This window comes from Mastigoproctus giganteus, chromosome 7, assembly GCF_048544385.1.
Source record: "Mastigoproctus giganteus isolate SK-2022 chromosome 7, ASM4854438v1, whole genome shotgun sequence".
NCBI lineage: Eukaryota > Metazoa > Arthropoda > Arachnida > Uropygi > Thelyphonidae > Mastigoproctus > Mastigoproctus giganteus.
Window position 1 is genome coordinate 33,462,786 of NC_143581.1, and position 23,260 is coordinate 33,486,045.

At 37.0% G+C, this 23,260-nt stretch overlaps 1 protein-coding gene across 1 annotated transcript in view; it reads right to left on the minus strand.

Moving 5' to 3' along the window:
- The window catches only part of Grp170 (hypoxia up-regulated Grp170 co-chaperone protein), a 33,814-nt gene extending 20,167 nt beyond the window's left edge, over positions 1 to 13,647 (minus strand). The window contains exon 1 of the mRNA XM_090378287.1: positions 13,574 to 13,647. Within this exon, the coding sequence (XP_090234413.1) occupies positions 13,574 to 13,647 (74 nt within the window). The remainder of the gene's footprint in view (positions 1 to 13,573) is intronic.
- Between the last annotated feature and the right edge of the window lie 9,613 nt (positions 13,648 to 23,260).

The following is a 23,260-nucleotide window of genomic DNA, read 5'->3' on the forward strand; positions in this document are numbered from 1 at the left end:
AGGTGCTCACTCTGCAGACGCTGCAGTTCGAAAAACTGAATCCTTTCTAAGTAATACCACCCTTTGTTTCCTTCACCAATCTGGTTGCCCTTCTGTGGACCCCTTCCAACAGATCAACGGCATTCCTAAAGTGAGGCCTCCAGATCTGCATACAATAGTCAAGTTGCGGCCTAGCCATGACTTTGTACAATGGGATAATCACCTCTTTATCACTACTGCAAAGTTTCTGTATATTATTGTCAGAACCCCATGAACAGTCCTGGTGGCATGTCAACACTTCTCAGAGAATTTCATATTTGACTACACATTTACTTGCCCTTGGTGGGCGGAAAGAGCTGAGTTCGAATCCCATAGATGAAGGGGGAATTTTTATGGGCCTTTTTCACAATTTGGCTGAATTAGTTGATTTAACCCCGGGGGCTCACATCTGGTGAGTATGGGCTTGGCACACCCAGGGTCCTGAGCTGGATATCATCATTCTTCTCTTTCTTGGTGATTCCCTTCTACTTTTGACTCTCTCTCTCTCTCTCTCTCTCTCTCTCTCTCTCTCTCTCTCTCTCTCTCTCTCTCTCTCTCTCTCTCTCAGGGTTACTCGGGAACATTTTTTTTTTCCTGGTGCAGCACAAGCCTCAGGCTTCCTTGCATCATATGGATATTAATAATAATAATAATAATAATAATAATCTCAGGCGAGTGTAGCATGGTGTTTTCTCCGGGAAACTCTGGATTTTCTTCAAGTTAAACAGAAAATCGACCTCAGAACATCGAATTTATGCACAATATACACGGTCAAATGGGCTTCGTCGCCGATTCTCTTATAACATAATAACAACAAACAACAATAAAAATAATAACACCACCAACAAAAATACTCCCAGTTCTTTTTCATTTTCCACTGCCCTGAGTGCAGTACCACACGGTTGATAAGTTACTCTGGTATACCTTACAGTTGTAAATGTTAAATTTGAACTGCCTTTTCTCAGCCCATTGACCCAATTTTATTAGATATTGTTGCAATAGCTCACCCTGCAACATTTGTGTAAGGTGCAAACTTAGATATTAAGCGTGTATACCTTCATGAATATCATTAATAAATACACAATACAACAATGAGCCCAGCACTAAACCCTGTGGGATAGCCAACTAATAACATTAGTCCATGAAGAGCAGTGTCCATTGATAACCACTATAATCTAATATTATAATGCTTCATTTTGATTAATTATTCTCTTCAATAAATTTTTATTTTAATTATTTTCAGTATTATTATTTTTGATATACAGTATTTATTTTGTTAATTATCCTGCCCTCTCTTCTTTACTCTCGCACCTAGATCTTACCGCGTAAAAACAAATATTGAATGAATGAACATGTGTTCTCTCGTGCTCAGTGTTTCGAAATGTGCTTTGTGATGTGTTTCTTGTATGCTGATCAAAAGAGCTTAATAAGTGATTCTCTCAAAGGATGAATGATAGTGAGGCGAGCAGTAAGTCGGTAAGCTACTATAGAAGGTTTAATATCACAATTATAAGTGTTCTTTATGCTCTTTAATGTATAATCAAATGTGTATCGGAAAAAGAAATTGCATAATTTAAATGTTAGTATTGCTTAATTTAAATGTAGGTTTTTGTTTCATGACTACTTGCGGTTAGAATAATACCGTTTATGTGTTTAGAAGTGAGCGTCATTGTATATGTTTAAACGGTTTTCATATTTAAAAAAAAGAAAATGTAATTTTCTGAACGAAGTGCGCCGCTGGTAGATTTCACGATTGGTGTATAACAAGGTATAAAATTGAAGAATAAAATGAGTAAAAAAAAACTTTTTACAAGCAGAAGTTGTAATGTTTAGTTTTACGAATATGTGATATTTATTTTAAGAAAATACAGTGAATATGTTATTTCATTCCCAAGTTAAAGTCTGCTGAAAAGAGCATTTGGTAATCGTATACTTTCGAGTCACAATCCTTTCAATTCCTGTCATATCAGTTCCGATCTCAATTTGTGATTACCCCGGCTGACTCGCCGTGAAAAGACATTGCTATTCGGAATCTGCGTATCGCTTACGATTTTTGTCTGTTATATTTTGCTGTGTAAGAGATTAGCCATATTTTCAGTCAATCAGGGACCTACAAAAAGTGGGTGACCGCTCCGGTCGTCTCGCTGTTGTGAAAATCGACAAAATATGGGATATCACTTCCATATTCCCTAATATAAAAATCAGGCATTGTGATTCTCTTAGGTTGTTGTATCAACATTCGAATGATTCGTTATTTCCCTTTAATTTGCTAACAGCAAGATATGTGGGTGGAGTAATCCCCATAACCTACATGGACTTAATAATAAAGGAAAGTTGACTTTGCTGAAGATCCCCTTTAACAGGCATTAAAATAAAATCTCTGCAATTGCCATGTTGTCAGTTGTGAGAATACAGAATTATGTGCTTAAGTGATTGTGGTTCAAGCCGGTATAGGACAAAACTCCCCTAGGGAAAAAACCTTTTGGGACAAAACCCCCTGGTACAATTTTGTATATTATTTGTACAATAATATACAAAATTTTTAAATCATAATTTTTATTATTTTTAGTTTATGAATGTTCTCTGATATGATATTACATTCATTATATCGTAAGCCTGCAATAAGTATTGTACTGTAGCGTACATTAATACTTACATTATAAATTGAAGCTCACTGTTTTAGAGGAGAACAAAATTATTTACACAATCATAAAAATGAACATAATAAAAGTAAAATCATACCATATCAATGAAAAATCAAACAAATAAAGCACAATGTTAAAAATCTCATTAAGCGGTAAGGTTCATTTTACTTCCACCATTCAGAAATTCCTCTAATACTCCAAAGGAGTATCAACAGCATTCTTCAAATACTGTTGATACTCCTTTGTGGCACATTTGACTCATTTTCTTGGAGGTTCACCATGAGAATCCTAAATCAGGGCTGTTGATACAAGATCCTGATCCTTTCTAATACTTTCAGTGACCTTCCAGATGGTTGGGTGGTCATACCCCACACGCCTATGGAAAGCAAAATTCCAACTCTCGCGATCATTCTCATGTGTACTGGAGGAAGTATTCCATCAGGAAGAGCTGGTGGTTGGATGTGACGACAAGTGGTTGCCAACACATAGGTGTTACTGAAATAGTCCACTAGGCCTTCCAGTCCCTCAACATCAGGTATATTCTCCATCAGATAATCCATCCCATTGGCCACTTTGTCTATAGGTAGAAAAGCAGTCCATCCAACATTCCACAAAAGGTTTTACTCACTCATCACTCCTGTATGTAGCAGTAAGTCCTAAATTTTGCACCTTTCTCCATATACTTTGGGGCAGTGGCAGAAACAGCCATGAGGTGACAAATTTGGTCTCAGGACTGTAGAAATAGCATTGATCATTGCATGTTTAAAATCAGCCATCACAGTAGTGGGATCCCAGATTGTTATTATTATTATTTGCCATACAGTGCAAGGAAGTCTGAGGCTTATACTGCACCAGTCAAAAAAAAAAAAAAAATTTCTGAATTAATTACACAGAGGGGGGGGGGATCACCAAGAAACAGAAGAATGATGATATCCAGCTCAGGACCCTAGGTGTGCCAAGCCCATACACCCCAGATGTGAGCCCCTTGATCACATTTATCCAAGATTGCCTTGGGGGAGTCGTTCATATGTTGATTGAGACTTTGTATATGTTACAGCAGATAGCCCAAGAGGAGCTCTGATGATGTATAATTGCTGAAGTTGTTGCAAAAGTCTCATTCATAAACCATGTGGTACTCCGGGCTAAATGTTTGAGTGCCTGGTTGGTTGCAAATACTATAATTCTCCCTGTTGACTCAGGTCCATTGTCATAAATGAGTAAATTCTGGTATTCTGGAACACCTGTAGTTTTCCAGTCACCACTGATATGCTCCAATTCTTGTAAGGATATTGGGTCCTTTGGCAATGCTCCTTTCTGTAGACGTTGAAAGGAGTCTTTCAAAGAGTCAGGTCGACCAATGGCACACCTGACTTCCAGTGGTTGTTAGCATTAGCATTAGTAGAGGCATATGATGCAAGAAAGCAAGCTTATTCAGCATCAGCCAAAAAAAAAAAAAAACCCCTCTCCCATTTCACCCCTCCGTTCGTTCGAAATACCTGTCCAGTTGAGCTTTAAATTTGTTTAGGCTATCAACTTCAACAACAAGTGATGGAAGTCGGTTCCACCAACCAACCACCCGCTGGCCAAAGGCAAATTTCCGCACATCTATCCGACATCCGTCCTTCCTCAATTTGAATTTATGCCCTCTGAGGTGATTATTCTGAGAAAGATGAAGAATCCCATTGGCATTGAGCATGCTCAAACCATTCAAAGCCTTATACACCTCTATCACCTCGCCGGTGCCTAGTCTCCAGACTGTAATTTGCAAAACTTAAGCCTTTCTTCGTAAGAGCAACCCTTTGTTCCATTCACTAATCTTGTTGCCCTTCTCTGTACCCGTTCCAGCAGCTCCGCATCCTTCTTGAAATGAGGCCTCCAGACCTGTATACAGTACTCGAGATGTGGCCTAACCATTGCCTTATACAAGGGAATAATCACCTCCTTGTCCCTGCTAGAAAAATTCCTGTATATCATTGACAAGAAACCATGAACTACTCTTGCAGCTCGTCTGCACTGCTCAGAGAAATTCATATCTGCCTGCACAATTACCCCCAGGTCCTTTTCATTCTCCACCACTGTCAGTGTAGTACCGCAGAGTTGATACGTTGCTCTGGGGTTACTGTTTCCCATATGTAGTACTTTACATTTGTCAATGTTAAACTTCATTTGCCACCTCTCAGCCCATCTCTTCAACCTTTCCAGATCCTGTTGCAGCAGCATAGCGTCAGTAGTGTCCTTAACAACCCTGCCAACCTTTGTATCATCTGCAAACTTGGACATTAAACTTGATATCCCATCATCAATATCATTCATAAACACCGAAAACAACATAGGACCCAACACTGAACCCTGAGGAACTCCACTAATAACATTTGTCCACGTTGAGCAGTGTCCATTGATTACCACTCTCTGTCTTCTGCCACTCAACCATCCCCTTATCCATAGCAGCAATTTGCCTCCAATGCCACACTGCTCCAATTTGTGCAGCAGTCTTCCATGTGCAACAGTATCAAAAGCCTTTCTAAGATCCAAATATATAATATCAAAGTTATTCCCTGCATCCAGTTCTTTTGTGACTACATCATAGTATCCAATCAAATTGGTCAGGCAAGACCTGCCCTTAACAAAACCATGCTGCGTCTGAGCTATAACTGAATTCTTGTCTAGATGATCCTGCAGTGCTTCTTTAACCAGTGCCTCCATTAATTTACCTGGAACAGAAGTTAAACTAACAGGTCTATAATTACTTGTGTCAGCCTTTGATCCTCCTTTGTGAATTGGGGTTACATTTGCACATCTACAGTCTATGGGTACCTCCCCTGAGTCCAAAGAAGCTCTCATAATTATGGCTAGGGATTTGCTTACTTCCTTTGCTGCCTCCTTTAATATAACTGGATAGATCCCATCCACCCCAGGTGCCTTTGTTATGTTTATCCTCAACAATCTCTCCTCCACTTTCCTCTCAGTTATTACAAAATCATCCAGCTCACTGCCAATGTTTACTTTACCTACATCATTCTCCTTCCTGAATAACTCCTCATGCGTGAATGTAGATGCAAAATACTCGTTTAGATTGTTAGCCACCTGAGCAGGATCCTCAACTGTTGAATCATCAATATCCAGTGGACCAATCTGATTCATCCCTTTCATTCTTGAGTTTAAATATGTAAAGAACTCTTTTCTGTTTTTCTTTGCATCCTTTGCCAAGGATTTTTCGTAGTCCCCCCTTTGCCTGCCTAATCTCCTTTGTGACTTGTGACTTGGTTACAGACCAACTTATATCTATCATAAGCTTCCATGTCACCCATTAATTTGTATGTATCCCATGCATTTTTCTTCTCTGCGACATGTCTCATTAGTTCATCTGACAACCATTTAGGCCTAAACCTTGAACAGTATTTCTTAGTTGGTATGTAAAGCCTGGTAGCCTCCAAGATTAGTTCCTTGAATGCTTCCCATTTTGAGTTTGCTGTTGGTAACATCATCAGTTGGTCCCACTGTATAGAATTTAAATACTGTCTCAGACCATCATAGTCGCCTTTACGAAAACAAAAACCCTTCCCTTTACCTCTGATGGTAGTTACCTCCTTGAGTAAATCCCACTTCAACACACTGTAATCACTGCCACATAGTGGTTCATTTATCTGCAGATTCTTAATGCATGAAGAATCACTACTGATAATCAGATCAAGAGTATTGCTCCCTCTTGTTGCCTCACGAACATGCTGATGTAGAAAACAATCATCCAATAAATCCACAAAAGCCTTGCTAGTGTGCGTGTGACCAACCCACAAATTCCAGTCAGTATCTGGGAAATTAAAATCCCCCATTATAAGACTCTCTGATTTACTGGCCCACTCTGTTTCCCTGTACAATATCTTATTATACTCATCAGAGTCATTAGGCCTATAGCACACTCCTACTCTCAATTTTGATTTCTCTATGCTTATGTCACACCAAACTGACTCAACACTGCCCTGTCCATCGATGTCGACTGGCTTCACTTCCTTGGACTTTGTGTTTCTTAACTAATAGCATAACCCCTCCTCCCCTCCTGTCCTGTCTATCCTTTCTATACACATTGTATTCCCCAAATTCCAGTTCCGCATTACTTATATCTGTGTGACACCACGTCTCTGATATCCCAACAATATCTGCCTTTGATGTTTTGAGCAATACCTCAAATTCATCAAATTTATTTACCAAACTCCTAGCATTGGTGTACACGCAGGTATACATGCACCTGTTTCTATTCTTAGCTACCCTAACACAACCCATGTGTTTACTTGTACCGCAATGACTCCCAGCAGTCTCTGACATATAGTGTCTGCAACAATATGTGCAGGTCTGGCCCTGTTGGTTAAAGCAGCTGTCTTTATGTTGTTCTTTAATTTGGCTGCTTTAACCTTGTTAGAATCTGGATCGTGGCTGTGTTCAGTCACAGAAAGTAGTTGCTTCACCTCCAAATCTGTATGAGCACGACATTTGCAAGAAAGTGCATTCCTCTGAGAACATTCCTAATGTAATCATGTACTGTTTGAGCTCTTCTTGGTGCATAAGTAGCCTTCTGCACACAGTTTATTGTTCTTGATGATCTCTATGGTGATTGAAGATAGACCGATTTTCAACTGAGAGCAAAGTGGAGGAGAAATTGTTGAAGTTAAAGATAAGAAAGGCACCTGGGGTGGATCGGATCTATCCAGTTATATTAAAGGAGGCGGCAAAGCAACTAAGCAAACCCTTATGAGAGCTTCCTTGGATTCAAGGGCAGTCCCCGCGGACTGGAGATGTGCAAATGTATCCCCAATTCACAAAGGGGGATTGAAGGGTGACACGAGTAATTACAGACCAATTAGTTTAACTTCTGTTCCTGGTAAAATAATGGAGTCACTGGTTAAAGATGCATTGCAGGATCGTGTAGACAAGACTGCAGCAATAATTCAGACACAGCATGGGTTTATTAAGGGAAAGTCTTGTCTGAGAAATTTGGTTGGATACTATGATGTGGTTACAAAAGAACTGGATGCAAAAAAATAATTTTGATATTATATACTTGGATTTCAGGAAAGCTTTTGACACTGTTGCGCATGGAAGACTACTGTACAAATCGGAGCAGAATGGTATTAAGGGTAAGTTGCTACAATGGATAAAAGGGTTGTTGAGTGGGAGAAGACAGGGTGGTAATCAGTGGACTCTGCTCTTCGTGGACTAATGTTATTAGTGGAGTCCCATAGGGTTCGGTGTTGGGCACGCTGTTGTTTTGTATATTTATCAATGATATTGATGAAGGTATATCAGGCTTAGTGTCGAAGTGTGCAGATGATACGAAGGTCGGCAGGGTTGTTAAAGGCAGTGTGCTACTGCAACAGGATCTAGAAAATTTGGGCAGATGGCCTGAGAAGTGGCAACTGAAGTTTAACATTGACAAATGTAAAGTACTGCATATGGGTAGAAGTAACCCTAGAGGAATGTACCAACTGTGTGGTACTACACTTAGGGTGGTAGAAAATGAAAAAGACCTGGGAGTAATTGTGCAGTCAGATGAAGTTTTCTGAGCAATGCAGACAGGCTGCAAGAGCAGGTCATGGGATTTTGTCAATATATACATGAATTTTGCTAGCAGGGAAAAGGAGGTGATCCCTTTGTATAAGGCAATGGTCAGGCCATGCCTTGAGTACTGCATACAGGTCTTTGGGCCTCATTTTAGGAAGGATGTAGATTTGGTTGAGTGTGTACAGAGAAGGGCAACAAGATTGATGAGGGGAATGAAGGGATCCTCTTGCCAAGAGAGGCTTACGTTCTGCAAATTGCAGTGGCTGGAGACTAGGCACCTGCGAGGTGATCTGATTGAGGTGTATAGGGCTTTGAATGGGTTGAGCATGCTGAATTCTGATGGGATCCTTCCACTTGGCTCAGATTACGAATCTAAGGTGGCATAAATTCAAATTGAGACACTTGTAGAATAGAAGTGCATAAATTTGCCTTTAGCCAGCGGGTGGTTAATTGCTGGAACAAACTTTGATCTGTCGTGGAAGTTGATAGCTTAAATAAATTCAAGGAGGAACTGGACAAGGTTTTAGAGGGAATGGTTGTGTGAATTTGTTTTTTGTTTTTTTGGCTGATGCTACATAGGCTCATATGCTTGCTTTCTTGCATCACATGCCTCTGTTACTCTTACTATTTTTCAGGTCACTCAGAGAGTATAACCAATTTTTAAAAACACTGCAAAGCTCACAACAGCAGTATATTCCCACAGACATTAACACCATGGTGGATGAAGTGGAACTTATGTCTCAGATTAGATCTAGCAGCCTTATATACATGCCTGACTTGTCCTCCCCGGCAGTGTCCTGAGGTTAATTCTGATTTAATTCATGACATGATACTAAGATACAAGGTTGTCACATGATCACTAAATGGTGACCTCAGTGCATCAGGTCACTTTTGGAGGATTACACAGGTAGACAAAACAATAATCAAGTAGAGTGAACCAACACAGACAAAGATTATAATATTTTTCAGGATTACTTCATCATTAAAATTACTTCAATTTTTTTTTCTATTCCTAAAAGTATTTAAATATAGAATAAAGCCTCAATTTTTTCTAAAAACAGAAAAAATTGGAGATTTTGTCATTTTACTTTAACTAAGTGGGATTTTATCCTACTTTGCCCTTTGAGGGAGTTCTGTCCTGGGGAGGTTTTGTCTGGATGCTGGTTCAAGTTTATGTGACTACCAAACACTAATTTTCTTGTGCACTCTTTCTCTCCCCCCCCTTCTGAACTCCTCTGACACTTTGTTAGGTATTAAAATAAAATTGCTACCATAGCCAAATGGTGAAGCATGAGGGTACAGAAATAAATTTGCTTCAGTGATTGTGGTTCATGTTTATTATTAATAGGATGTCTCAGACATCCAATCCAGAGGTGTTTTTTTTTTTTTTTTTTGCTGTTTTTATTCAGATAAAATTGTTTCAACATTTAGTTATGTCTTTAACTTCGTGCTTAACTTTTGCTGAATGATTCTGCAAAAATATTCAAGTGCTTGGTCAATTTTCGTAAGGGTTTCCTTTAATTCTTTAATTTTCAAATCTTTATCCTTTGGTGATTTCATCACATCATTATTTTTGGCTTCCTCTTCTTCTGTGGGTAGGTGGTCTAATTCTGCTAGTTCCTCATTTGTAAGTGGTTTTGCACTTGATTCAGGTAATTTTGCAATATCCCCATCATCAACTTCATAGAATTCTGCTTCTTTTGCAAGTCTTACATTTCATTTTGTAACCCGGTCACATTGCATTCTTTATATTCATGAACAGCATCAGGGTATAATCTTTTCCATGAGCTATTCATTAATCTGCACAAAATTTCTTTCCAAGCTTCTCCAATCATTTTTGTACTGTGCAGAATATTAAAATTTTTCCCAAAATCCTCCACATTATTTTCGTTGCATTCTTCGTAACTGCGAGTTGGATACTGGGGACCCTCTGTATTACCTTAAAATCTTGTCCTATATCTAAAACTTGGTTTTCCAATAGATGTGCTAAGGCTGTTCAAGATAAGAATATTGCATATCACAATTGGCTTGTATCCAAATCTCCAGGTTCAGTTTCTGCCTACACCAAAGCTCACAACAATTGTAAAGCAGTTATTAATCAGTCGAAACCAGATTTCGAACACACTAAGAATAGAATACATGCTTCTTGTCCAAATGGTAGTCGAGCATTCTGGTCTCATGCCAGAGCTATTGGCCGCAAACTTTTGCCCATTTTTTCATGTATTGATGTATTACCCATTTCTTCTAACTTCATATAGTGATGATCGAGGTAAACTACTTCCTACCATTCTCGGTACACTGTATTCAAAGTTTCGTGTGGTCTTCCATCAAAGGGAGGTTGGAAGAATTTTGAACAATCTTAATGGCAAAAAAATGTCAGTTCCTGGTGGTATTTCTCCACTTGTTCTCAAAATCTGTGCTCTGAGCTTATTCCTGTTATGTGTCATCTCATCTTTTTATAAAATTTTTTTTTTATTCCACTGGTGTCTTTCCTTCTGCTCGGAAATTTGTTCAACATCCAGCCAGTTCCTAAAAAGGATAATAAATCCCTCCCATCCAGTTAAGTGCAATGGTGGAATGCCATTGCACTTCTAGTCTTTCTAAAGTAATGCAGAAATCCATAAACTGTCAACTCCTGAACTATCTAGAAACCTTCCGTCTAATCAGTGATTGCCAATATGGATTCCATCAGTGTTGATTCACTGGTGATATACTGACTTATGTTACCCATCTTTAGACAAATTCAATAGAAAAGTCTGATGAAACTCAAGTGGTTGCTCTTGACATTTCAAAGTCTTTTGATCGTGTTTGGCTTGTGCATAATGTTAGCATTAGCAGAGGCAAATTATGCAAGAAAGCGTGCGTGCGCCCCCCCCATTTCACCTATTCATTCCCTCCAATAGTTTGTCTAGTTTTTCCTTGAATTGATTTATGCTATCAGCTTCCACAACAACTGATGGAAGTTTATTCCAGCAATCAAACACCCGCTGGTTAAAGGCAAACTTCTGCACGTGTTCTGCAACTATCCTTCCTCAATTTGAATTTGTGCCCCCTCACAAATATTCTTCTAAATAAGCTTCCATCTTATAGATTGCTAACTGTTTTTTCTAATTGGGTATCCAGTTTTCTCTCCGCTTGTTGTAGGCGATGGTAATGATTCTTTGTGTTCTAACTTCTCTACCAATGCCAGTGTTTCCCAAGGTTCATTTCTTTCTCCCACTCTTTTTCACTTGTATATTAATGAACATCTTCCATTGATTGGAAATCCTATCCATAGTTTTGTTGATGATAGCACAATGTGCATTCCACTTTCATGTTTGAGAAACCTTGCCCTGCACAAACAGCTTCAACTTCTCGAATATCCAACTAATTTTCCAATTGAGCAAAGATAATTTAGTTAATTTCAATCCCTTTGAAAACTCGGTCCTGTCTTATATCTCACAAAAAAAAAAAAAAAAAAAATTTCTTCTGCTCTTGTTCTTTGTTCTTTGATAATACTCAGATTCTAGAGATCATGTCTCTATTAAGGATTACACTGATTTCTAATCTCTCTCAGCATAAGCACATCAAAAATATTGCCACCTCTGCATCAAAAAAACCTAGGTTTTCTCTTTTGCTGTTGTTATTGCTTTTCTTGTAGTACAGCTACTCACTCTGTAGAAATCTCAGTTTTTTCCTACTATGGAATATTAGCATTACTAGAGCATATGATGCAAGAAAGCAAGCTTATATAGCATCAGCCAAAAAAAAACCTTCCCATTTCACCCATCCATTCACTCCTAATGTTTGTCTAGTTTCGCCCTGAACTTATTTAAGTTGCTGACCCCCACTACAACAGATGGAAGTTTGTTCCAACTATTAACTGCATGCTGGCTAAAGGCGAATTTCTGCACATCTGTTTTACAATTGTCTTTCCTCAATTTGAATTTATGCCCCCTCAGGTGAGTAATCTGAGTAAGAGGAAGAATCCTATTAGCATTGAGCTTGCTCAATCTATTCAAGGCCTTATGTCCAGAAGCTGTAATTTGCAGAACTTAAGCCTTTCTTGGTAAACACCAACCCTTTGTTGCACTCACTAATCTCGTTGCCCTTCTCTGTATTCATTCAAGCAGCTTTACATCTTTACATGTATACGGTACTCAAGGTGTGGCCTGGCCATTGCCTTTTACAAGGGGACAATCTCCTCTTTATCCTTGCTAGAAAAATTCCTGTATATCATTGACAAGACAAGATATTGTTCCCACATCTGGAGTGGCATCCCTATAAACTTTCTCAGGCTTCGTCTCCATTCAAAAGAGGATAATTTGGTTAATTAATGACCATCTTTTAGAAATTCTCTGTTTTTGCTGCATGCCATTTCTATAGATACTTCCTTTTACTGTGCAACATAACTGACAGAAACAACTTTTTTTCTTCCTCATTTCTTCAACTTCAGTTTTTGGAAACAACCTTCCCTTCGCTTGTGTTTCATGAATATTATATTCTACAGAAATTCAAATTTAATGTGACCAAGTACCTACTTTCATCTTTAATTCATGCACTGTACTGAGTACTTTAGGTTCCAATATCTTTAGTGATTGTAGTTTTAATAAAAAAAAAAAACCTTGCTAAAATAATCCAAAAATATGTTGAAATCGTTTCCTACATCCAGCTCATGAATAACTATGTCAAGATAGTTTACTAGATTAATTAAACATGATTTTCCCTTAATAAAACTGTTGTTTGTCCATCATAATGTCATTTCCATCTAAATGGTCCTTGAACTGCAATCTCTTAATCATTGTTTCTAAGATCTTATCACCAAAATCAGACTAACAGGTCTGTAGTTACTGACTTCACTCTTAGAACTACTTTTATATATTGGTAACGCATTGTCACTTCAAATCAAAGGAATCTCTCCAGAGTCCAGTGATGCTCTCATAATTAACCTCAGTGATTCAGTGCACTCTCTGGTCACATTCCTCAACATTACTGATTATATGGCAACTCCAAGAGCCTTACTTGCCTTTAGGCATGAAAGTTTTTTAATGAATATCTTCTAAAATTTCAATTTTTCTAATTTCATGCTTTCGAGCTTCACTCACACAGCCTCTCCTTGCCATGAAGGGTCTTTCATCGATAAAGGCTGATGCAGAATATTTTTTCAATTCATCAGCTGGGTTATCTAAGACTTTCCCACATCTAGTACCCAGGGTCTGATTTGATTTAATTTTTTTATTTTTATTCACTTACATGAAAAACTCCTTGTTCCCATTCTTTGCTCTCTTAGCATGCATTCTTGTACTCAACATTGGCCACCCTAACCTTTTCGGTTGTACTATTACTGATCAACTTGTAACTGTTGTGGGCTTCAGTACTTTTCATCGCTTTGAAACTTTCCTGTGCCATCTTTTTCTGCTCTATCAGACTGGTCAGCTCCATATTCATCCATCTCGAGATTGTTCCTTGCTGTATTTTTTTAATGGTGTATATGTGTTCATGGCTTCTGTGATTATTGCTTTAAAATTATTCCATAATTCTAATATATTTGCCCCCCCCCCCCTCTCTCTCTCTGCAATCTGCCATTTCTGAAATTAAAACCTGTGTGCTTTTAACTTTAACTACTACATCTTTCTTCATCATCCAACTGATGACTGCATGATCACTACCTGCCCGTGGTTCCTATGCTGTAAGCCTTGTGATATCATCTGATTTGTGAGTAATAATGACATCTAGAATATTTTTACCCCATAGTATTTTCTCTAACATGCTGGTAAAAAAAAAAATAATCTAGTTTAATTAAAAATTTTGTTTAAAATGGTGTGTGTTTTTTTCCTTCCTTCCCACTTATTCCTATCAATTATAGGCAAATTGAAATTGCCCATAATAGGATATTCATACTTGTTTGTCCATTCCATCTGCATGCAGAGACTCATCATACTCTTTACAATCTTTTGGTCTGTGGATTAGTCCCATTGTCATTACTCTTTCTTCCAACTAACTTGTGCTACACAGATTCTGTGCTTGTAGGTGTAACTTTTGAATCAGCAAAAGCTCTTTCAAAAGCTGCTTTTGATAAGAATTGACCCCACAGCCCCTTCCATCTTCTCTATCCTTCTTAAATACATTGTACATACCACAGTGCAACTGAACTCCAATTTCCAAATTATACCATATGTCCATTAGCCCTATTGTGTCTGCATTGTTGTCGTAACCACGAGTTCGAATTCGCCCATTTTATTGACAACACTCCTGACATTACTGTAGACACAGTTAAGACTAAGTGTTCTGGTTTAGTTTACTATCCTGACACACCACTTGAGGTTAAGCTTATTTCCCTAGCATCACCTTCCTGCTCATTTCAAATGTCGTCACTCTCAGAATATCTTGTGAATATTAACTGTTCAAAAAAGAACTTTTGAGATGTGTGCAAGTGTTACTTTAACCCATACATCAGATAAATGCATATCTCTATTATCCCTGCCTTCTTCCCTCCCCCAACTAGCTGTTTTTCTGAAACCTTAACCCCTTAGGGTTGCTCTTACGAAGAAAAGCTTAAGTTTTGCAGATTAGTGTCTGGAGACTAGGCACCTGCGAGGTGATTTGATTGAGATGTATAAGGCCTTGAATGGTTTGAGCATGCTCAATGCTGATGGGATTCTTCCTTTTGCTCAGAATAATTGCCTGAGAGGGCATAAATTTAAATTGAGAAAAGACAGTTGTAGGATAGATGTGCAGAAGTTTGCCTTTAGCCAGTGTGTGGTTGATTGCTGGAACAAACTTCCATCTGTCGTTGTAGAAGTTGATAGCTTAAATAGATTCAAGGCAGAACTAGACAAACATTTGGAGTGAGTGGGTGAGTAAAATTAGGTTTTTTTTTTTTGGCTGACACTGTATAAGCTTGCTTTCTTGCATCATATGCCTATGCTAATGTTATCCTTGATGATACTGCCAAAAACATTTGGACCACATTTGTTCAAATGAATACCATCTCTACAGAATAGATTTCTTCTACCTACATGTGTGGGCTATGCTGATAAAAAAAAAAATAAATAATAAAATAAAATAAAATTTCCCCCCAAAAGCTTTGCAGGGTCTCTCAGATATTGAGTTAATCCACAAGGCTTTCAGCATATAATCTCTCCTATCATGCCTGGGCAGAATTGCAGACACATTCTGACTTAATTCATGGAATTTTTGCAGGATGGTCTTATATTTATCCAACAAAATCATCAGGTTGCATTTATTTAATATCATTATTCTCCTCTACATGAATAATAATACTCTTTTCACCCATCCTCCCAAAAAAAAAAAAAAAAAATGTCTGACAACCTGTTTGCTAGCATCATAAATTTTTGTTCCTGGCAAACACACCCTAGTTCTAGTTCATCTCTCTTTATTGGAGAAAATGGTACCTGTTTCCCTGATAGAAGTCCCCCAATAAAACTAAATATTCCGAAACCAGAGCAGTATGCACTGACTACTCTGTTCTGGGACCCAAATCGGGTTGCATCACTTGACAGGGTATATTAGTTCCTTCAAAATTACTGGGTACATGTAATAAATGTTATTGCATTTATAACAACTGATAAATGATTAAATGTTACATAATGTAGTCATATTAGTAAGTCAAGTCACTTAGATGTTTTTTATATAACCTAAACTCTGTACATTCAAATTCAAAGTATCTCAAAAAACTTTCTTGTACACCAGACTAAAAGTGTAATTTTTATTTAGAATTTTTGCAATTACAGGAAAGACACTAGTTTTTCTCAGTTTTCTCAAAAAGCCCTTTCTGCATGGAGCAGTTCAAATAGCCTGCCCATATGCATGATGACACTTTGTAACTATCTCTCTCTCTCTTTCTATACTAAGAATGGTTTCAGTATATTTGCAACAATAAGTAATTTATTAAGAAAACTGTTTGGTCTATCATGTGATGATCAACATTTTTTTTTCTTCCTCATTTATTCCTTCAACTTCAGTTTTCTGAAACAACCCTCCAAAACATTGAAATTAAATGATTAGGCATACTACCTGATTTAAGTATTGTGGAAAACAATATTCTAATGGGAAAAAAATATTTATTTTGGTACTACACTAGTTGTAAAAATGGTGGCTGTTAGTTCCTACTGGAGTAGTTGTGCTGTTTAAAAATTTTTCTTCAAAAGCCTTGGCCTCTGAAAATTTGATAAATCCATAAAGCTTTCAGCATACAGTCCTTCTCATCTTGCTTTAAACAGGATTGTAGAACAAGTACATCCTGATGTAATTTGTCTTTTTTTTTTTTTTTCCCAGTTTGCTCCTGTACTGATCCATCAGATTGTCAGTTTGTGGGAAATTAATACAATTATTTGCTACATGAATCCTCTCTTTAGAGTCCTTAAAAATTGACAGCTTGTTCCTTATGTCATCAAGTTCTGTTTCAGGCTGATAATTATGTTTGCTTTTAGTCAGACTGCTCTCATTCAACAGGATGTAGATTTATTGGCAACTCTTAAGGAAAACTGGTAATTTTGGGGGGAGGGGGTATTTTAATTCTTTATTATCTCCCTTTATCTTTATTTATATTTAACTTATATCTCACACAAGATTACTACCCTTATTTATATAGATTTTCTTAGGTGCCCTCACACCTGTCAAGCCCCACCTTTTGCCACCTGACTGCTATACTGTATATATCACAGAAGATTCTCAAGATCTTGAGGGTAATTTCCTTTGTTTCCCCTTAATCAGTGACCAGGATCCTCTCACTAAATTGTGTGAGAGCAAACTCTTAACTAGGCTAGCAAGGCGTGTGTTATTTAGAATAACAGGACTCAAAGTGAAAACAAAACATGAAATTTATTACATATATGTATACAACATAATATACAAATTGAATTAAAAGGCATACAGTCCTAATATACAAAGTCGACTCAGAGATACCTTGCATATCATTCTAATTACAGGTTCCATTCACTAGCTAATCTGAGTTTACCATTATATGAAAACACTGATTCATTCTTCTTGCCCTAACTAACTCCTAACACTTGTACATTCACTATACTTATTCCTGGATACAATTCTGTTTCATATATTAACAATCAAATATGCTACTTTCATCATTATGCTCTGTTCTCACCACTCTGTTACAATATACATGTAGACCAATCTTAACTTTCCTAAAGTCTTTACTTGTTACTAGTCATTCAGATAAATCAACAAATCTTCATCAATAAAAACACTATATTCAGAATCCTTCTTTATAAGCTTTACTACCCTTCTAACACATTATATCTGTTATATCAATTTCATCTGTTACTCATTCCTTAGTTTCCCTTGCATTATATGCCAACCCTTTTTAACATAATAACTCTGTTAGTATATCTACCTCAAAGATAATTTATCTTTCACTTTACTTTCTAGTGCTACCCCCTTTTCATTAATTACTATACTATTTCATTAACAGTCCTTGTTAACTTACAATACTTAATATATTGCTCACCTACTTCTATCTGTTTCTTTTCTTTTACAGGGAGGTTTCAGGCTTCCATCTTAGGCTCTCCAGGCTATCTTCTAAGGCCTTTCTTCGTCTGCTTTCTCCTGAATCTACTTCAGATAATTTTCCGGAACTCTTGGCTGCATTTATCTGGCATCCTTTCTCCTGCTTTGAATACACAACTCCTCCTTTACTCTGGATTACTCAGATGTATCTTTCTCCAAGGGGTCGTTACCTTTCCAGGTTCACTTAACCGTCTTTCATAACCTTTTGCTTATCATACTTAGCCTTGCCGTTACTTTTCTGCTCTTAACTATTTTCCCCCTTACTGTCTAGGGCCCTTTTTGCACTCCCTACATTTCTGCACTGCCCGACTTACTTCTCTCACTCTGTTGCCACGATCACCCCTTTAGCCACACTCCCTCTTACTCTTGCCACTTCTGTGTTTTTTTCACACACTCTCTCCCTCACGACCCCAACTTTTTCTCCACCTTTTGAACCTCCTTCCCCAATCCTCTCTACCAATCCCAGGAATTCACCTAATCGTCCAACTTTTCCATTCTTTCTCCAAGGGGTTGTTACCTTTCCATATCAAAGATTAAATTATTCCCAAATTACAAAAATTTCCCATAACCTCTAAATCTTTATATTTGTAAGACTGACATCTTACAATCGTCACCATCTCCTCAAAAAAATTTTATCTATATATAAATTTTTTTTTCTCATATATACACATTCACTGTCTATATAAATAGTAACTTATCCTAAACTATTCCCTAATGCAGAAATCTCCCCGGTGTAGCCTCCTATAATCAGTGTTCCCTGATTTTCTAAGAGCGCATCTATCTTTATATAAAAAAAAATTCAAATTGCTCAACTCGTTGCTAATTTTTGAAACTATTCTCATCCATGATCTACATCTTTACTCCCATAGCTCAATGCGACTCTCTTTTCATCTATATACAAATATATACATGTACACAATTTAAATATATATATTAGGCTTCACTAAATCTATTCCCACCCAATACTCTCATCAAATAAACCTCCTAAATACATTTGCTGTATCCTGTTTATCTCCTTCAGTTTGTGGGCCTTTTCCCCATTGGAAGCTTCAGTTCTGTGTTTCCACAATCCTTCATTTTTTTTTTTTTTTTTTTGAGCTCTGTTACTTCATTTAAATGGTTGCCATTCTCATCACCACCACTTTCTTCCTCTTTATGCGTTTTCCATCCGGAATTCATCCTAACTTTCTCCCCTAGTTCTAAAGTTCCAACGTGTAGCGTTTTGGTTCTTTTCTGTCGTCTTGGTCCCTTTCTGCACCCGTTCATATTAATTTCTCCAATTTCTTTCCTTTCCTTTCCATTACTGAACCTGATCTCTTATCATTTCCATCAGATACTGACCTTCGATATTTGATCTCGCTTTACTGGGACCATCCTTGCACTCCCCTGGACTGAATTTCAGGTTATCCGAGCGCCACGTAAAAAAATGATCTCTCCTGAGCTTCCATGACTTTTTGGGGTCAGACATCTCATGCTTGGCTCCCTGATCCACCTTCCGTGCCCGGCAAAATCTGGCTATATGCCCATATCTGGAACACCTATACCACCTCACCTGATCTTGATGATTCCATTTATGTCCCCAAGTGGCCAAAACTATTTGCTTCCTATTCTGAAGCTTACTTCTAAGTGTGCTATGCTTCCTCCAGCTCCAACCTGATTGATTTCCCTTTTCATCATATGAAAAAAAATTACCAGTTTTCCATAAGAGTTGCCAATAAATCTACATCCTGTTGAAAGAGAGCAGTCTGACCCGATGGTTTTCCTTCTGAGTCTTAAATTGAGACTTGTTGGGGAATGATGCCTCCGTAGCCAGGTGGGCAGGAGCAGCAGTGCGTAGCACATGCTTCTTGATTAGACCGGGGTTTGAGCCCGTGACCACCAAATACAGAGGATGCGGAAAGGTCAGGGAATGACCACCGCATATCCCCGGAGCAATATGGCCTTAGTTGCTAATGCTCCTAAAAACCAAATAACAAACGTTGGGGAATAGTGGATTACTTGGTAGTGTATGGATACTTGAACTTCTGACGATTTTGTACTTTGCATTTGCTCTGTAGAACAAGCATGTTTCCTCAATGAGTAAAAAAAAACATTAGTCTTGTCTAGCAATATACCTTGCTTTAATTTCATTTTGCTACACTCAGCAGATTTGAAACATAAAGGAGAACCATAAGTTGAACTAGGATTATATACAAGAGCTACCTTGTAATAAATACTACAGTCATGTGGGAATTTCCTGCTTAATTCATGAAGTCAGTGTTGAAGTACCCCTATTCACTCTTCTATCAATTATTTTTAAGATAAATTACAAAAAAAAAAAATCTAATATACAGGGTGTCTCAAAAATACACGGGATAACTTCAGGAATGAGTTCCTCATATGTAGACAATAAAAATATTTTATATCAATATCAACATAGTTCTGGAAGTGCTTGGTTTCTGAGTTTTGAAGGTCTGTCTATGACACTTAACTGTTCATATCACCTTATAGTAATTGTTCAAAATGTCCACCTTCTGCCTGAATACAGGCCTCACCTCGACGTCTCCTCTACTTCAGGAGTTGTAGATCTTGGTCATCCTCTGTCGGCAGCACGAGGTGTAAAGGTTCCATGTTCACAAAGGTGGCGATGGATACCTTCAAACGTTTTCCTGTCTGGACATCTTTGTTCTGGGAACCTTTCGTGGTACAAACGACGAGCTTCCAGAGCATTGCCATCTGCCAAACCGCACATAAAGCGCATATCCACTTGCTCCTGATTTGAGTATGTGGTCAGAATGGAAAACCACCAGATTGTGTCAGTACCTTGTGATGAAGGAAATCACCTGTAGGAGATGACATTCCAGTTAATAACTCGGGAACCAAGCATTGCTGGAACTATGTTGATATAAAATATTTTTATTGTCTACATACGAGGAACTCATTCCTGAAGTTATGCTGTGTATTTTTGAGACACCCTGTATTTAATACGATACTAATTGTAATATAATGATGTGCTCTTAAAAATATCCTCTACTATAAATTATAATGTACAGGATTGGCCATCACATGTCTGTTTGCCAAGGAATAATTTTACAAGATTAAGTCTTGAGGTTAGGACTTAAACTGTATTGTTTTTCATTCCCATATTAATTTATTAATAAAGTAACATGGACATAATTTAGCACACATATCTTCCAAAATGGTTTTATTATTATTATTATTTTTTTTTTGTGATAAATCATTTTTAACTGATTTTAATAGAAAAATGCAACTCTAGACTGGAATGCATGTATGGATTCTAGTCTTTAATATGTAATACTTCTTATGTGTTTCAGAATATATTAGTTAAAACTTTAGCATTATTTATTTTAACCTTAATATTTAAATTGTTTCATTTTTATTTTTCTTGCAGAGTAGTAAAGAAAACGTACACATATTTTCATCTCATGGTTTGTATGTTTTGCTTAATATTTCTTAGTATTAGCATTAGTTGAGGCAATGATGCAAGGAAGCAAGCTTATACGACATCAGCCAAAAAAAAAAAAAAAAAAAAAACCTTCCCATTTTACCCATCCAGTCACTCCAAATGTTTGTCTAGTTCAGCCTTAAATTTATTTAGTATATTATGTAGAACAGTTTAAGAATGCAAATGATAATGCTGTTTATTTAGTTCCCACAAAATAGTCAAAAATGCTCTTGTAAATCCCTAATAAAAAAAACCTTAACTTGGTGGCCCTAATTGGCTGTGTTTCTTAACCCCCTTACTTCCTATGATTTTGACTTCAAATGAGAAAAAAGCAGCACACATATACTAAAACATTTCATAAACATAAGTTTTTTTTTTTTTTTTTAAGTATTTTCTTAGTGTTATGTTTTAAAATTTTCTGCTTCTCAGAATTTATTGAATTTGAAACATGATTCTAGCAGTATCTTAAGTAAGAGCCATTCTAGCATGGCCTTTGGGCTTTATTTTAAAAAATTTCTACTGGCATAATGCTTTATAATATTAAATAACGAAATGAATATTCTCCCGTTAAGGGGGTATCAACCAAAAATGCTTTTGTAAACCTAGTTAAAAAAAAGAAAAAAAGTGCCATGCTTTGTGACACCCTGGTGATGGCACAAAGTATGGCACTTTTTTCCAAGTCAATTGAGCTAAGAAAGAAGAAAAAAGGTAAGCAAAATTATTTATTGAATTTATAAATGTTTATTATGATTTATTGTAATTTATTATAAATGTTTTATTATGATTTTAGTTACTCTTATGATTACTCTAGTACTTTGGGTCCCTTAAATAATCAATAAATACAGTACATTTATGCCCACTTCATAGGATTTGTAACATGATTTTACTATTTTAAATTCCTAGACAGATGTATACAACGATAAAGGGATGAGTCCTTAATGTGTGTAGGCCATGAGCAGCCAAACAATAAGAGTAGTCAGTTTGTCAGACCTGCAGGGATCAATAGTTTACAAATAGGCAGCGAGTACAAATTCCTATAGGCACATGTCTGTAGTTTTGAATGTAGTGAAACCTCGTTGTAATGACTACATGGGGGTTAAGGTCTTCTATTAAATCATATTGTCTATTACTCAAAGAAATATATAGTCAGGTCTAGAGGAAGAGAGACAATAATAGGTGATATACACAAGGATTATTTCAAAATGTCAAAATTGGTCTTTAAATGATTGGATTATTGGAGTGTTTTCTGCAAAATTTTCTTTCCAGCTAGTTTCAGTGATCTCTGTCATTTTTTGCCAATAAAAAATTTATGTAGAGTGCAGTGTTGTTTAATCTGATATTAGAATTCGTTATATAGCTCTTTCTCCCAAGAAATAAGAGAAATTTCATTCCGTGGTCAGTTGTTGTGGATGCATTGAGCTTTATTGTAATTTTGATAAAATCACTGTTGAGTAATCACAATGTGGTAATGTATATTTTGAATGTCTCAACCGCTAGTGTACCCAAGGGAATGGAATTTAGTATTATAGGCTACATTTACAAAAGTACCAAATTGATCTCTCCCCAGATGTGGACTCTGTCCTCTTATTGTATAGTATTTAGTGTGTAGAAAGGATGCACTGCATATCTCGTGTATGTTTAAAGGAGTGAAAATTTTAAAAAATTTAGTTTTTGAATTTTTAAGAAATCCTTCATTTTTTAGCAATCATTCCTCAAATTGGGTTCTTCTCGGATTGGGTTCTGTTTGATACACCTTTTAAAGAAAGAGGACATTCAGTGGTTCTGGAGTAGAGGATGGTGGTTCTAAATTGTTAAAGTGTTACTTTTGTCAGTATCTCTAAATGCTAATTCTTGTTTAGCCAGTAAAAAACTGGCATCTGTAAGTCTTTTTGAAAGCATTTATAAGTCTTTTTACTTGTGTCAGTTCTCTTCTCAAAGCATGACAAAGAAATTGAAGCTATTGTATAGGCCATTAGTTCCTAATATATTTCTCTTTGTGATGAACTCCTCTCTCTATGTTTTGAGTAATAAAAATTTTTGTAGTGAATAGTTATAAAATAAGCTTTTGAATGAA